Source organism: Dendrobates tinctorius, unplaced genomic scaffold (assembly GCF_039654945.1).
Source record: "Dendrobates tinctorius isolate UK_male_01 unplaced genomic scaffold, ASM3965494v1 ptg000005l, whole genome shotgun sequence".
Taxonomy (NCBI): Eukaryota; Metazoa; Chordata; class Amphibia; order Anura; family Dendrobatidae; genus Dendrobates; species Dendrobates tinctorius.
This window is the reverse complement of record NW_027361673.1, coordinates 25,226,306-25,241,809: the sequence shown is the minus strand read 5'-3', so window position 1 is coordinate 25,241,809 and position 15,504 is coordinate 25,226,306. Positions and strand designations below refer to the sequence as shown.

Sequence of the window (15,504 nt, the reverse complement as noted above, 5' to 3'; positions counted from 1 at the left end):
CTGTTTAGGGAACGTAAGGAGTGCAGGGACGCTTCCTCAGGGGAGCTTAGGAGGTCTCCACTTCCCTATTTCCTATTACAGGGCCCACCACTGTAATTGTTCCTGTGTTTCCCCTTATTATTTAAATTCGCCAGCTGGAGGCGGGGTATCCAGTTTTACGTGTACTTTTTAAATTCGCCAGCTGGAGGCGGTGTATCCGGCTGCACGTTCCGGTATTATTTAAATTCGCCCCGCTGGAGGCGCTGTATCCAGGGTCACGTGTGTCATAAATTCGCCCTGCTGGAGGCGCTGTGTCCAGTCACACGTTGATCATTACATTATCACCAGCCATAAAAAAAAATTTTCTGCTGAGCCATGGACCTAATGCAAACCTTTACCCAGGTACTGCAGACCTTTACTGAAGAGATCAGGGGGCTGCGCGGTGAGATGGTGCAGCAACCGCAGCTGTTGGTGGGCTTTGGAGGTTTGATTCAGGCACAGGCTCAGCCAGAACCCAAGATATCTCTCCCAGACCGGTTTTCTGGAGGGAGAGATCAATTCTTGGTATTTCAGCAAGCCTGTGAATTATATTTCAGGCTGCGCCCTCGTTCTTCAGGGAGCGAAGAGCAATGGGTGGGGATCATTATGTCCCTTTTGAAGGGGGATCCCCAGTCCTGGGCCTTCTCCCTGCCGGACGATTCACCATCTTTAGAGTCCGTGGACGAGTTTTTTGCGGCTTTGGCGCTTGTGTATGGGGATCCTGATGGCGTCTCTCTGGCGGAATCCCAACTCCGTAGGTGTAAACAGGGAGCCCGGGTTGCTGAGGAGTACTGCTCCGAGTTTAGGAGATGGGCCACTAACACTCAATGGAATAACCCTGCACTTAGGAGTCAATTTGGGCAGGGTCTGTCTCCAAAATTGCAGGACACTCTGGTGCAGTACGCCGCCCTCAGGTCGCTGGAGGCCGCCATGTCCCTCGCCATCCGGGTGGATAGACGCCTTAGGGAAAGACATACACAAAATGTGCCCCCTGTAGTCCTCTCCGGGGGGGAGGACCCCCCGGTACGGTTGGTGGAACCCAGGCAGCCCGGTGTTGTTGGTACAAATAGGGGGTTGCCTGGGGTTCACCGTGGTGGGGGGGTATGCTTTTCCTGTGGGAAGCCGGGCCATTTCATGGGAGCCTGCCCAGGGCGTGCCAAGTCTCCGGACGAACCGATGCAAGTAGGAGGTGTTAGGATGTGTTCAGGCCTGCCTACGGTTCAGGGAGTGGTGTCGGCATGTTTTTTCTGTGGGCAGACTGGTCATTTCCTTAAGGCGTGCCCATTACGTGCCAAAATATCTGTGTCATCTCAGAAGCCGCAGACCCCTGGTCGTTTGGAGGAAGGCAACCAGGGAGTGTACATTTCCTCCATTTTGCCCTCCCAAGGTATTATGTCAGCAGAAGTGTTTGCTGGCGGGGTACCGGAGGTGGTACCGGTGCTTGTGGACAGTGGAGCAGGGGTTAGTCTGGTGGATGCTCGTTTTGTCCAGACTCATGGCCTGAAGTGTAGGACGCTGGCCCAACCTATAAGCGTCCAGGCCATTAACTCTGTTCCACTGAGCCAGGGGAGCCTTACCCAAGTCGTAGAAAACATCCATCTGCGTATAGGACATCATGAGGAGTCCTTGTCATGCTACGTCTTGGAGGGAATGCCAGTACCTATCGTTTTAAGCTTCCCCTGGCTGAAAAAACACAACCCGGGGATAGATTGGCGAGCAAGGGAAGTAGTCAGCTGGGGGCAGTCGTGTGAGGGCTGCTGCCTTGGGACTACTGTCTCTGCCGTCTCTCTTCAGGGGACCCCTTCCTCTCCAGGGAGAGCAGTGATGGTGCAGCGGGAGAGTAGGGGCAAGTTTCAGCCCTCGCCGCTAGCTAACCCTGTAAGAGGCAGACCTCGTGGTGGAAAGGGTTGGAGTGTGGTATACCCTATGGTGTAGTTCGGGGGTGTGAGTGTGGTGACACAGGGGGACGCCTGTTATCAGGTCCAGAATGAGTTCACCAATTTTATGACATAACGAATGTATGCAATAAACGTTCAGGTCCGGACCTGTGTGTGAACGAGCGTGTATGGGTGCCACCAAAAAACATCTTGTGGAAGTGTGTTGTGGAGCCTGATCAGCTCATAACAAACATACACATGCATAAACTCGTTCCCCAGGTTGGCGCTATGGAGATGAGTGATTCCTCCAAAATAAACTTTATTGCCAATACCAGCTGTGTGTTTGTCATAAATTTGAATTCAGGTGATGGTGGGGTGAACTCAGGGTCTGGCTGTCCCCGCTGTAGGGGTTTCCCTAATGAGGGGTGGTCTTGAGGGTCCAGAGGCCCCTCATTAAGGAGGGGGTACTGTCATGGTCTGACAGTTTTAAATTGGACAAAGTGAATTTTTTTTACTTTGTCAAGTGCAATGTGTGACGTGATTGCCCCCGGTGGCCATTGGAATTATCACACGTGGTGTTTTTCGTTCATAGTTGCCCGGTGGTGGGGAGTGGTATCGCACCTTAGTGGTAGGTTTAATTGTAATTATAAATCAGGTGTGGGGCTCTATAAATGAGTCTCAGGGTGTTCAATCATTGTTGGTGATAGTTGTTCATTTGCAACCAACCTTGGTGGTGGAAGGAGCTGGAGAGATTGCTCAGCTCAATCTGAGTTCTGATGTGGAAGGAGTCACCGAAGGGAGTTCTTTGCAGCGCTTACTGAACTTGGTGGCAGCTATTCAGGAGGAAGGCTGCAGTCGGTTGCTAGACTCTGTGCTGGAGCATTTGCACAGAGAGAGCTAAGTTTTCTATTTCCCCTGTTTGTGACTTTCCTTATGTGTGATCTAGTGCAGTGGTGGGATTAGTTTCCGCACCGGCCAATGCCCTAGCGAGGGACTAGGTTCAGGGCGAGTCAGGCCATAAGGTTCGTGTGCGGCGACTGTTTAGGGAACGTAAGGAGTGCAGGGACGCTTCCTCAGGGGAGCTTAGGAGGTCTCCACTTCCCTATTTCCTATTACAGGGCCCACCACTGTAATTGTTCCTGTGTTTCCCCTTATTATTTAAATTCGCCAGCTGGAGGGGGGTATCCAGTTTTACGTGTACTTTTTAAATTCGCCAGCTGGAGGCGGTGTATCCGGCTGCACGTTCTGGTATTATTTAAATTCGCCCCGCTGGAGGCGCTGTATCCAGGGTCACGTGTGTCATAAATTCGCCCTGCTGGAGGCGCTGTGTCCAGTCACACTTTGATCATTACACATTGCAGGCTGTAGGCTTTCTTGAAGAGGTGGGTTTTCAGGTTCCGTCTGAAGTTTCAAAATGTGGAAATTAGATCCCCAAAGTTGTGCAATTTTTCCTGAGTACGCTCTTACCCCATATGTGGGGGTAAACCACTGTTTGGGCACACGTTGGGGCTCGGAATGGAGGGAGCACTGTTTGACTTTTTGAACGCAAAATTGGCTGGAATGGTGGTGCCATGTCGCGTTTGGAGACCCCGTGATGTGCCTAAACAGTGGAAACCCCTCAATTCTAACTCCAACATTAACCCCAACACACCCCTAACCCTAATCCCATCCCTAATCATAATCCTAACCACAACCCTAACCCCAACACACCCCTAACCCTAATCCCAACCCTTATCCCAACCCGAATCCTATTTCCAACCCTAACCCCAATTCCTACCCTAATCCTAATTCCAACCCAAACCCTAATTCTAACCCTAATGGAAAAAATATTTTCTTTATTTTATTATTTGTGCCTACCTATGGGGGTGATAAAGGGGGTGTTTATTTGCTTTTTTATTTTGATCACTGTGAGAGTTTAATCACAGTGATCAAAATGAATGAATGAATCTGCAGCCGGCAGATTCCGGCGGGCGCACTTGCGTATGCGCCCACCATTTTCGAAGATGGCGGCGCCCATGATCCGGGACAACGGGATATCGGGGCGGCCAGAGGGACATAGGAGGTACCGGGGGGTGAGGGGGGGAATCGGAAGGTGGGGGGAGCAGATGACGGCGGCAAATCGCCGCCGTCAATCGGTGGCCATCGTCGGGGGGGGGGGGTTGGATCTCGGTCTCCAGCCATGGCAGATGCTATTGCAGCATCGGCCATGGATGGATTGTAATATTTCACCAAATTTCATTGGTGAAATATTACAAATTGCTCTGACTGGCTGTTAAAAGTGAAACAGCCAATCTGAGCGATCGTAGCCACGTGGGGGCTAAGCGATCCCCCCTGTTGTAAAGTGCAACTCTTCCTGTCACTGCGGGTCGGGTGACCTTTCAGTGACTCCGGTCACCCAACCCACAGGAGGAGAATCAATTCATGATGCCACATAGGCGTCATTGGTCGGATTGGCACTGATTTTCATGACGCCTACATGGCGTCATTGGTCGGGAAGGGGTTAAAATCATTTTTTCAAGCTGGTGTTATAAAGTATTCTAATTTACTGATATGACTTTTGTGTTTTCATTGGCTGTAATCCATAATCATCAACATTAACAGAAATAAACACATGAAATAGATCACTCTGTTTGTAATGACTATGTATAATATATGAGTTTCACTTTTTGTATTGAAGAACTGAAATAAATTAACTTTTTGATGATCTTCTAATTTTGAGAGATGCACCTTTATATAGGTGCGAGTAAGCAGAGTATTGTCGAGTCTTGGTGCCAATAGCAGCATGCTGATTGTTGTCGCATGCCGAATTGAAATGGGAAAATAATCGAAGATGTGAGCTGCCCCATAGAGTAATAGTGGGTCGAGTTCTATGTGATGTTTTATCACACGGCACTCGGCCGCATTGTGCGGTAGTGTGACTCCGGCCTCGTACTTCTCCTCTCAGCCTGGACCTTGGCATCCGAGGCACCTCAGGCTTACAGGGAAGTACCTCAGCTCTCTTCCCACAGATGACAACTAAGGATCGTATCAAGACATCTCTCCTCTGATCCCTGATGTCGTCTGGCAGTTGGACACTTCTTGAACCGCGCAGGACACTATGTCCCATGCAGCTGCACAGATTTCGCTAGAGTCCCGACGGCGACCACAGGGAAGGCACTTTCTGGCCTCCATGATCTCCAGCACCATCCAATCTCCAGGTGTGCAGGGTTGCTTCTCCTGGGCTCAGTAATTCTGCTGTAGGCGCTGCTGCCCACCAGACTTCACAATAGTCCTTACACTAATTACGTGTGTGTGTGTGTGTGTAAAAATGGCTGAAGAGCTGGCTCCTCACACCATCAGAGTTCACAGAAATTTGTTACGTATGACTTTGCAGGGAGCCACAAATAGACTGATGATCCTCGGTCTACTAAACTACCGCACGACCTGCTCTACCCTCTCCTAGTGTATCCTCACCCATCCCATTAGACTGTGAGCCCAGGGTCCCCTCTCCTTCTGTACTTGTGTGTCCCTTGTCTTACACATGTTTACTATACTTGTCTATATTTCCCCTTTTCACATGTAAAGCGCCATGGAATAAATGGTGCTATATGAATGCATAATAATAATAATAGACCAGGTAAAACTTTTCTTATAATTCCCATTTCTTTAAGAAGATTACAAAATGGAAATTGGAAAAAAAGAAATAGGAATTATAAGAAAAATTTTACCTGGAAAAAAAAAAACACGGAAAATGAGGTGTTTTTTTTTTTTTTATTAGATTCCACCTACAACTAGCCTCCCAACAGTTTGGAGAGGTGTGCATGTGTTTTTAATCGATAATTGATTGAAGAGTGGAACTTTTTTCCCCTATATAAATGTGTCTTTTAAAGATATATATGATTCTACCTGATGAAGGCTAATTTTATGTATAGCCGAAACGCGTTGTTTTTTAGGTCTAACAATAAACTGGATATTCTTTGAAATATTTGGAGTAATTAATCAGCCGGAAGCGCTCCTTGACAAACTGGAAATCCTTTTCTGCATTCTCTGACGAATCTCCTACAAGGTAGTTCGTTCCACCTGTTTTGAGCTGCAGACCAGCAGATCCAGACGATTACTCCAGTACCCAAACACAGGGTTATACGCTGAGCAACAAGACACCAAAAAGGTGAGAATTTTTTATTTCTATCTGACATAATTAAAACTCTGCACTTAGATCTGCGCCCCCATTCTTTTTCTGGAAGCGCTCCTTGACAATTTGGAAATCCTTTTCTGCTTTCTGCAATCTGTGAAAGCTTCCACTTTTTTTCAGCTTTGTGGCAGTAAATAAAAACAAAAAAAGACAACAGTTTACTGATTAATTACTTTCATACTGTGATAGATTAGACATTATGGATGCGGTGATACCAAGTATATTTTTTTTAAAATCTCTCTGGGGACAAAAGGTAGGTGATTTTATTTATTTTTAATCGCTTTATTGTATTTGTTAGCTTCCTCAGGGGACTTGATCCTGCAATAGTCTGATCGCTTATGCTTTGTAAAGCAATACTGCATATAGAGTTGTGTATGTACTGTGTTTCTCCAAAAAGACGACCAGGTCTTTATTACTTTTTTTACTGAAAGAGGGATTATTTTCAGTAGATGTCTTTTTTTCCCATTAATAAAAATCCAAATTTTTCCTTGGGGAAAAAAAAAAAATCAACATTTTATTCAAATAATCATGTCTCACGCATACCGTACTTACACATATATACACAGACACACACATTGTATGTACCAGCCTGTCTCCTCTTCAGTTGGACCATGATGTCACTAAAGGTCTTTAAACAGTCTTAAACTCAAAATAGAAATGCTGGTGGCCCCTGAGAGAGTGGGGGCCCTGAGGAATTGCCCAGTTTAGCTCCCCTTATGCCCAACACTGGTCCTGCATACCATCCTCTTTACTTCCTCTAAACTCCTGCTTTTGAAGGACTTTTCGTGACATCATGGTTAACTTATCTTAGAAAATCTGGGAGACTGAGATTTAGGGGGCCCTAGGTAAATGACCAGTTTGCCCCCCCAAATGCCCGTTCTGACTGTACCTAGGGCTTATTTTTGGAGTAAGGCTTATATTTCAAGCATTTTCCAAAAATCATGTATATCATGTTTTGTGGAAACACAGTAGTACACATCATGGCCTCTTTGTAGCTCAGCCACAGGCCAATTACAGCTGCAAGTCGCTTTGGATAAAGGTACTGTCACACTAAGCGATATCGCTAGCAATATCACTATAACTTGTGACGTGCTAGCGATATCGCTGTGTGTGATACTTACCTACAACCCGCTGGTTATCGCTGATCGCGCGAGACGTCCAGGACTGTTTCTCGTCGTCAGCTTCCTGTGGAGCCGGGGGGGAGGACGCAGGATCGCCTAGTGTGACAGGTAAGTAGCGACCCCCAACCCCTGCGATGTCGCTGGTGAGATCTGCCTGTGTGGCAGCTCACTAGCAACCACTTAGCGATGCACCAGCGATCCTGACCGCGTCATATCGCTGGTCGGGATCGCTGGTACATCGCTAAGTGTCACAGTACCTTAAGTCTACGAGCTTTCCACTGGGATTTTTGCCCATTCCTCAAAGGAAAAAAAAAAAGGTTCCCCCACTCCTGCTTTAGGACAAGCGCACTTTCAGACCTAAACATGTCACCACAGCACATACAGTTCTGCAGAGGGACTATGCTGCTCAACCCAAGCTTTCACACATAGGTGTCTTGAAGCGAACACAAAAAAAGTTTAGGAAGTTTAGTTCTAGAATCAGCGCGTATCACCCACTGACAAAAGAATATTCAAACATAACCTTGATATACGAGGAGTGGTGGCAGCCGGACAATCTTTCGTCAAGCCTTCTCCGAGGACCCCGCTACAGTTTTCATTACAGGAGTGGACTCTGATACAAAAGACATAGCTGATGCAAATTTTTTTGAACAGATTTTTCAAAGCACCAAATTTCTACACTTAATTTTGCCGATTCTATGGTGGAAATTATGAGCGTTTACTACACTTTTTGCCTGTTGCATTGTGAAATGTGAAAACCGCAGCTAACATGCCAGCTCCAAAGTTCGGTTCCCCACTGGTTTCAATGGGGTTCGGGTTCAGTTTCAAGTTCAGGTACAGTTCTGGTTCCCAAACTTTGGACTAAAGTTTAGTCAGGTATCAGAACTTGAACTTCTATGGGTCCGCTCATCTCAAGTCATGAAAAATCCATTTAAAGAGTTCTGGAAAACTCAGAAAAATATTTCACAAACAAACTACATTTCTGACATCATAGTTTCTGAATTTTAAATACCGTAATACGTACAACAAACTTTCACATTCAGAAAAGTAATTTTTACTTTTTTTTTTTTCCAAAAATTTTAAAGCTTTATAAAATACTAAAAAAAAAAAAAAAAAAAAAAATACACATGATGCCATTATTGGAATATATTTACATGCAAGAATATCACTTTGCTTAAAATTCTCATGGCCCATAAAGAGCAGTTGTACATATTTTATCTGGGGAGCAAACAAAAGTCGTAGGACTGAAGTGACCATGTCTGTGCCTTCACACACCGCAATGGTTACATGTAACAGAATATTCTCCAGTCATGTCCATATCATTGACCAGAAACGTTTTTCTCAGCTCCAATACAGCTATAACCATAATGGCGATGTATCTGCGTGCTGAGCAATATAGCCGACTGTAATTTACACGCGAAGACACCAGCAATTATTATTGATCGCTACAAAAGGTTGCAATTCACAATGTAATTAATTTACAAAATCTGTTCTGTAATGATCATTTCAGAGTATTTTCTAGTTAGATTTGCAGTCTCCCCAACCTGCGGCAAAGCTACAACCCTCATCATGCTCTCATAGCTGGTAATCTGGAGAAAGCCAAAGATTGGGGATCACGGCTACATAATAAGTATATATGTATATATACACTATATATATACACACACACACACACTTATCTTACTCCAGATAACTTGTATACCATTGGTTTTCAATTAATAATTTTCATTCATATTAAGTTACCAATGATATCGGTATGATTGTGTCAATGTCCATTCTGGAGTGGTTTTTAAGCATAAAATGGCAGCAAACATCCAGCTCACTATGCTTTACAGAAGACTGGGACCTAATTTGTGTCGTCCATTCCATTACTGATACAACGCTACAAATGAGCTGCCAGAGAGATGTGTGAATATTCCATAGTTGTGCATCCACTACGGCCAGACATTCACTGCGGAAATGACTTCATCCCAGGTGGAAATGTGCTCAGACGCAAGTACTTGGCCGGCATTTTTCCTTTCTCACTTCAGTTCTGGAATCCTCTGCTGAGCAGGCAGTCATAATGTAGCCCCTAGATAAAAAGAAAAAAAAAAAACACAAGGCATTACTAATGTGTAATGAGTTTTAAGACCAATAGACAAGTACTATAACTAGACTAATATGCAATATATATATATAATGCCCAGCTCAAAGAAAGGGAGGTTCTTGCACTCAGTGCATGCAAAGTGCACTCCCTTCCTTTGAGCTGGACATTACATTTATATAGCTTTCCAATTGCTGGGTGTCCATATTTGGGAGCAGTTTCTGCTCGACCCTTATTCACATTGACATCACTGACACATGGTAAGGTTTTAAGGTTTTAATACTAGGAGGTTAGGACAGATCCAATTGAGTACAATTTGTCGCGGTGGGATGACTTACAAGCTGAAATCAGCTGCTGGCAGGGATGAGGGGGCCATGCATGCCACGATGGGGATGAGGGGGCCATGCATGCCATGATGGGGATGAGGGGGCCATGCATGCCACGATGCGGATTAGGGGGTCATGCATGCCACGATGCGGATGAGGGGGCCATGCATGCCACGATGCGGATGAGGGGGCCATGCATGCCACGATGCGGATGAGGGGGCCATGCATGCCACGATGCGGATGAGGGGGCCATGCATGCCACGATGGGGATGAGGGGGCCATGCATGCCACGATGCGGATTAGGGGGTCATGCATGCCACGATGCGGATGGCCATGCATGCCACGATGGGGATGAGGGGGCCATGCATGCCACGATGGGGATGAGGGGGCCATGCATGCCACGATGCGGATTAGGGGGTCATGCATGCCACGATGCGGATGAGGGGGCCATGCATGCCACGATGCGGATGAGGGGGCCATGCATGCCACGATGGGGATGAGGGGGCCATGCATGCCACGATGCGGATGAGGGGGTCATGCATGCCACGATGCGGATGGCCATGCATGCCACGATGGGGATGAGGGGGCCATGCATGCCACGATGGGGATGAGGGGGCCATGCATGCCACGATGCGGATGAGGGGGCCATGCATGCCACGATGCGGATGAGGGGGCCATGCATGCCACGATGCGGATGAGGGGGCCATGCATGCCACGATGCGGATGAGGGGGCCATGCATGCCACGATGCGGATGGCCATGCATGCCACGATGGGGATGAGGGGGCCATGCATGCCACGATGCGGATTAGGGGGTCATGCATGCCACGATGCGGATGAGGGGGCCATGCATGCCACGATGCGGATGAGGGGGCCATGCATGCCACGATGGGGATGAGGGGGCCATGCATGCCACGATGCGGATGAGGGGGTCATGCATGCCACGATGCGGATGGCCATGCATGCCACGATGGGGATGAGGGGGTCATGCATGCCACGATGGGGATGAGGGGGCCATGCATGCCACGATGGGGATGAGGGGGTCATGCATGCCACGATGCGGATGAGGGGGCCATGCATGCCACGATGCGGATGAGGGGGCCATGCATGCCACGATTCGGATGAGGGGGCCATGCATGCCACGATGGGGATGAGGGGCCATACATGCCACGATGGGGATGAGGGGGCCATACATGCCACGATGCGGATGAGGGGGCCATGCATGCCACGATGGGGTTGAGGGGGCCATGCATGCCACGAAGCGGATGAGGGGGCCATGCATGCCACGATGGGGATGAGGGGGCCATGCATGCATGCCCCGATATCAGGTCACAATATTAATGCACTGCAGGAAGCAGCAGGTTAAAAAGGAGATAACAGGAGGAAGCGGCACAGGAGCAAAATGCTGATAAAACAAACACTCAGACCCCTTCATTCATGGAGGTGGTGGAGGCTGCTTAGTATTATAAATGCGCACACACATAAGGCTTGTATAGGACTCCAGTCACAAAGATACATGTAATGCAGCATGCTGGCTTATAGCCCATTGGTGACACCCATACTATTAGATCAGGCGGATTCCCAGCACTATATAAAGACATCCTATAAGGACAGGCACCCCAATTTCCCCCACTAACACGAACTTACCACTGGATTGAGTAACAAATGACACTTTGTATGATAGTACCATGCCGACAATACAGAGGAACGAGGCAATGAATCCAAAGATCTGAAAGAGAAAAAAAAAAAAAAAATCACTATACAAATATATTTTTTTTACTCACATATATAGAACCCAGAGAAAAGCTTTACAGAATTGCCAAGTAAATAGATTAAAAATTATAATTTTATTAAGCACAATGTTATAAAATTGGTATAAAAAGTAGCAAAATAACATCCACAAGTACAGCTAATGATAGGTCGGTATGCCCGGGAAAGTGTATGACATAATAGGTATTACATATCCATATCTGTACAATAATGAAAAAGATCAGTCTCAGATTCTATTGTGCACCTATATTGCTCAATAGCATAGGGAATCAAAATCATGTAATTGTGTAACATATAATAATAAGCATCCACAACAGTATTTACAGAGCCAAATCCAGCAGGGAGAGAAAGGTACAAGACCCCCTTAAACAGTAGTAGCAATGTTGCAATCAATAAAGAATGGGGCACATAAAATCAAATAATGTCAAAGTGGCAAATTCATATTCAGCTCTGATAAAAGGTACAAACACTTATATTTCACATTAGGAACATGTAGTGTCACATAATCGTTATGAATACGTGGTACAATTACCTTAGAGTAAAACCTGGGGACCTACCACACCCGACGCGCGTTTTGCTGGGTTTGGCTCTGTAAACACTATTGTGGGTGCTTATTATACTAGATGGAGGCCCGATGCTATCGCATCAGGAGGGCGGTAATGTCATGATGGAGGCAGGCTTTGCAGCATTGAGAATCTCCCCACCCCCCCATGTGCTCACCCACCTATCCACTCTCTCTTTCCCAATGTGCTGACTTCTCCAGTCTTTGCTCTCTTCTTTGACCTGTCTACCCTATGTTGGCGTTGATATTTGCCTTTTAAAGGGGTTTTCCCACGATCGAAAGTTCATTTTAAAAATTGTCTGTGTCTGACCGTGTACAGAACATACCACAGCTCCTGGGCATGGGAGGAAGCAAAAGACAATACTGACATTACAGCAGGAGATCGTAGAGGATACATTTTGTGAGGTAAAATATTGTTTAAAAACAGTCAGTGAAATATTTTACCTCACAAAATGAATCCTGTGATCCCCTGCTGTAATGTCAGTAATGTCTTTTGCTTCCTCCCCTGCCCAGGAGCTGTGGTATGTTCTTAAAATGAACTTTCGTTCATGGGAAAACCCCTTTAATTTGACTGGCTTCCTCTGCCTGTAGACACGTCGCGCATCTGCCGCTGGGATCAGCCAAATGATTCACTGCGCCTGTGCGAATCAGACCGCCACCATCTTTGTGCAGACAGATAGCGGAGGTCACATTAAAGTTGCACAGCACTCATCCTGTACAAAGATGGTGGCGGTTAGTGAATCATTCGGCTGATCCCGGCGGTGGCGTGTTCGCGACAGTGTTCCGCTGGTGATACCGCGCAAGAGGCTGCGTACGGCGTATACAGTGTGTGTGTGGTGCGACGGTGTTCCGCTGGTGGTACCGCGCAATAGACTGCGTAAGGCGTATAGTGTGTTGCGTACGGCATATACAGTGTATGTTTGTGTGCAATGTGTACAGCGTATACAGTTGTGTGTGTGTGTGGTGCGACGGTGTTCCGCTGGTGGCACCACGCAAGAGGCTGCGTACGGTGTATACAGTGTGTGTTTGTGTGGTGCGTACGGCGTATAGTGTGTGTGTAGGCGTATAGTGTGTATGTTGCGGTGAAACTGTGTTCCGCTGGTACCACCGGCAGTTTCCATATTGAGACACCCATCACTTGGGTGTCCCAATATGGCGGTCGGTGAACTTCCGCCGCTTGGAATTCTGGCATCCGGACATATCTGGACAGAACAAGATGTGAAGACATTACAAGGTAAGTATATATTAGATGTTACATATGTACATGATTTTGATTCCCTATGCTATTGAGCAATATAGGTACACAATATGCTCCAAGACTGATCTTTTTCATTATTGTGCAGATATGGATATGTAATACCCATTATGTAATACACTTTCCCGGGCATACCTACCCATCATTAGCTGTACTTGTGGTTATTTTGCTACTTTTTATACCAATTTTATAACATTGTGCTTAATAAAATTATACTTTTTAATCAATTTACTCGGCAATTCTGTAAAGCTTTTCTCTGGGTGCTAGATTATTTTTTGTTTTACGGCCTGAATATACAGGATAATTATCAGTGTGTTTACTCACTTATAAAGCGCCATTAATTCCACAGCGCTTTACAGACATCAATGTCACTATTGGGGCTCACAATCTAAATTCCCTATCTGTATGTCTTTAGAGTCTGGGAGGAGACCCACGCAAACATGGGGAGAACATATAAACTCCTTGTAGATGTTGTCCTTGGAGAGATTTGAACCCTGGACCCCAGTGCTGCAAAAACAGTGCTAACCACTGAGCTAATGTGCATTAGCGGTATATACTTTACGGAGCTGTGGGGTGTTTATTCTGGAAGTATTTTGCCCATAGCGTGCGCCGATCAACGAGATCAGTCAATCAGAACACGATGAAATCACAGACCGACGCAAACTGTGTGGGAACCAAACAATCAGTAATAGCAGTGTTCAGTGTCGATACATGTTGGTAGTGAATCCCATTTATATGGGGAGATATGATGCAGAGCAATCATTTATGGCCCACATAAACAATCCAGTCAGCTGTTGAAGGAACATTTTCCAACTACCAGGTTTTGAGCAATCTGCAGACACCAAAACATAACGCAGGACTAAATTAATCACCTCGGACAGTAGACTTGTCACATCTAATAGAAGGAATATAATTGCGTTCTATAAAAAGTTTCTATTTGTTACTCATGTTACTAAGTCAATGTACTAGAATGTTGGAAATTACAAAAGTCAGTGATGGGAAACGGCAACTGTAATTGCTGTTAGTCTTTCAGTCTCTCCCACAGACAGGATGTGATTGCTTTTAGTATTCTAGTACAGGAAAATGTCCACAGCAAGTATCAGTCATACAGTGGATTGCGAAAGTATTCACCATCTTGGCATTTTTTGTGTTTTGCTACGTCGACCTGGAATTTCTCTCTTTTTTTTTTTTCTAGGGTTGCATCAGTTCATGTAAAGAACATGCCTACAACTGTGAACATTTGGTTTTCATTTTATAGTCACACAAACAAGTAGGACAAAATAACTGAAAACTTCAGTGTGCATAACTATTCACCCCCTAAAGTCTGTACTTTGTAGAGTCTTCTTTTGCAGCAATTACATCTGCAAGTCGCTTTGGATATGTCTCTGAGATTTCCACTGGTAGTTTTGCCCATTCCTCAAGCCAAACTGCTCCAGCTCATTCAAGTTAGATGGTTTCCTCTGGTTAAGAGCAATCATCAAGTCTGACCACAGATTTTCAATTGGATTATGGTCTGGGCTTTGACTAGGTCACCACAAAACATTTACACGTTTCCCATCAAACCACTTGAGTGTTGCCTTAGCAATATGCTTTGGGTTATTGTCTTGTTGGAATGTGAACGTTTGCCCCAGTCTCAAATCACCGACAAACGGGTTTTCCTCAAGACTATCCTTGCATTTCACACCATTCATCTTCCCCTTGACACAGACCATTTTCCCTGACCCTTTTACTCAAAGACATGGTGTTCTTGGGGTGATGAGCTGTGTTGGTTTGGTGCCAGACAGAGTGCTTACCTTGGTGACCAAGTACCTTCCTCCATATATTTGGGAAGTCTCCCCCCACGTCTTTTGGCAATCGCAAAACGAGCCTAACAATTTTTGTGCGTAAGTAAAGGCATTTTGTTTGCCCACTGTTGGATAAAGGCCACATCTATGCAGAGTACGGCTTATTGTGGTTGTCACATACTCCAGTCTCTGGGTGAATTATACTATATGGGGGCTAAATTATACTGTATCAAGGTTTATGAGGAATGCATTATACCATATGAGGAACTATGGGGAGTGCATTGTACTATATGGAGGACTATGGTGCGCATTATACTATATGGAGGACTATAGTGCACATTATACTATATGGAGAACTATGGTGCATATTATACTATATGGGGCATACTATAACAAAAACTTGATTCCAGCTCACCCAGTTGCTCTATGCTTATCCACCTGGGGCTCAGACACTGGCCTCGCCCTAGCCTCCCATCAAGGACAATAGAAAAAATTGGAGTCTGGCTCAACAGGACTGGATTCTTCTTTTCCTTTTATTTTTC

At 45.9% G+C, this 15,504-nt stretch overlaps 1 protein-coding gene across 2 annotated transcripts in view; it reads right to left on the bottom strand.

The window, feature by feature from the left end:
* Positions 1–6,038: 6,038 nt before the first annotated feature.
* The window catches only part of CMTM7 (CKLF like MARVEL transmembrane domain containing 7), a 71,497-nt gene continuing 62,031 nt past the window's right edge, over positions 6,039–15,504 (bottom strand). For both annotated transcript variants that reach the window (XM_073568696.1, XM_073568699.1), the window contains exons 4-5: positions 11,239–11,320; positions 6,039–9,255 (exon numbers count right to left, since the gene is read on the bottom strand). In XM_073568696.1, coding sequence (XP_073424797.1) covers positions 9,242–9,255; positions 11,239–11,320 — 96 coding nt within the window. In that variant the 3' untranslated portion in view covers positions 6,039–9,241. The remainder of the gene's footprint in view (positions 9,256–11,238; positions 11,321–15,504) is intronic.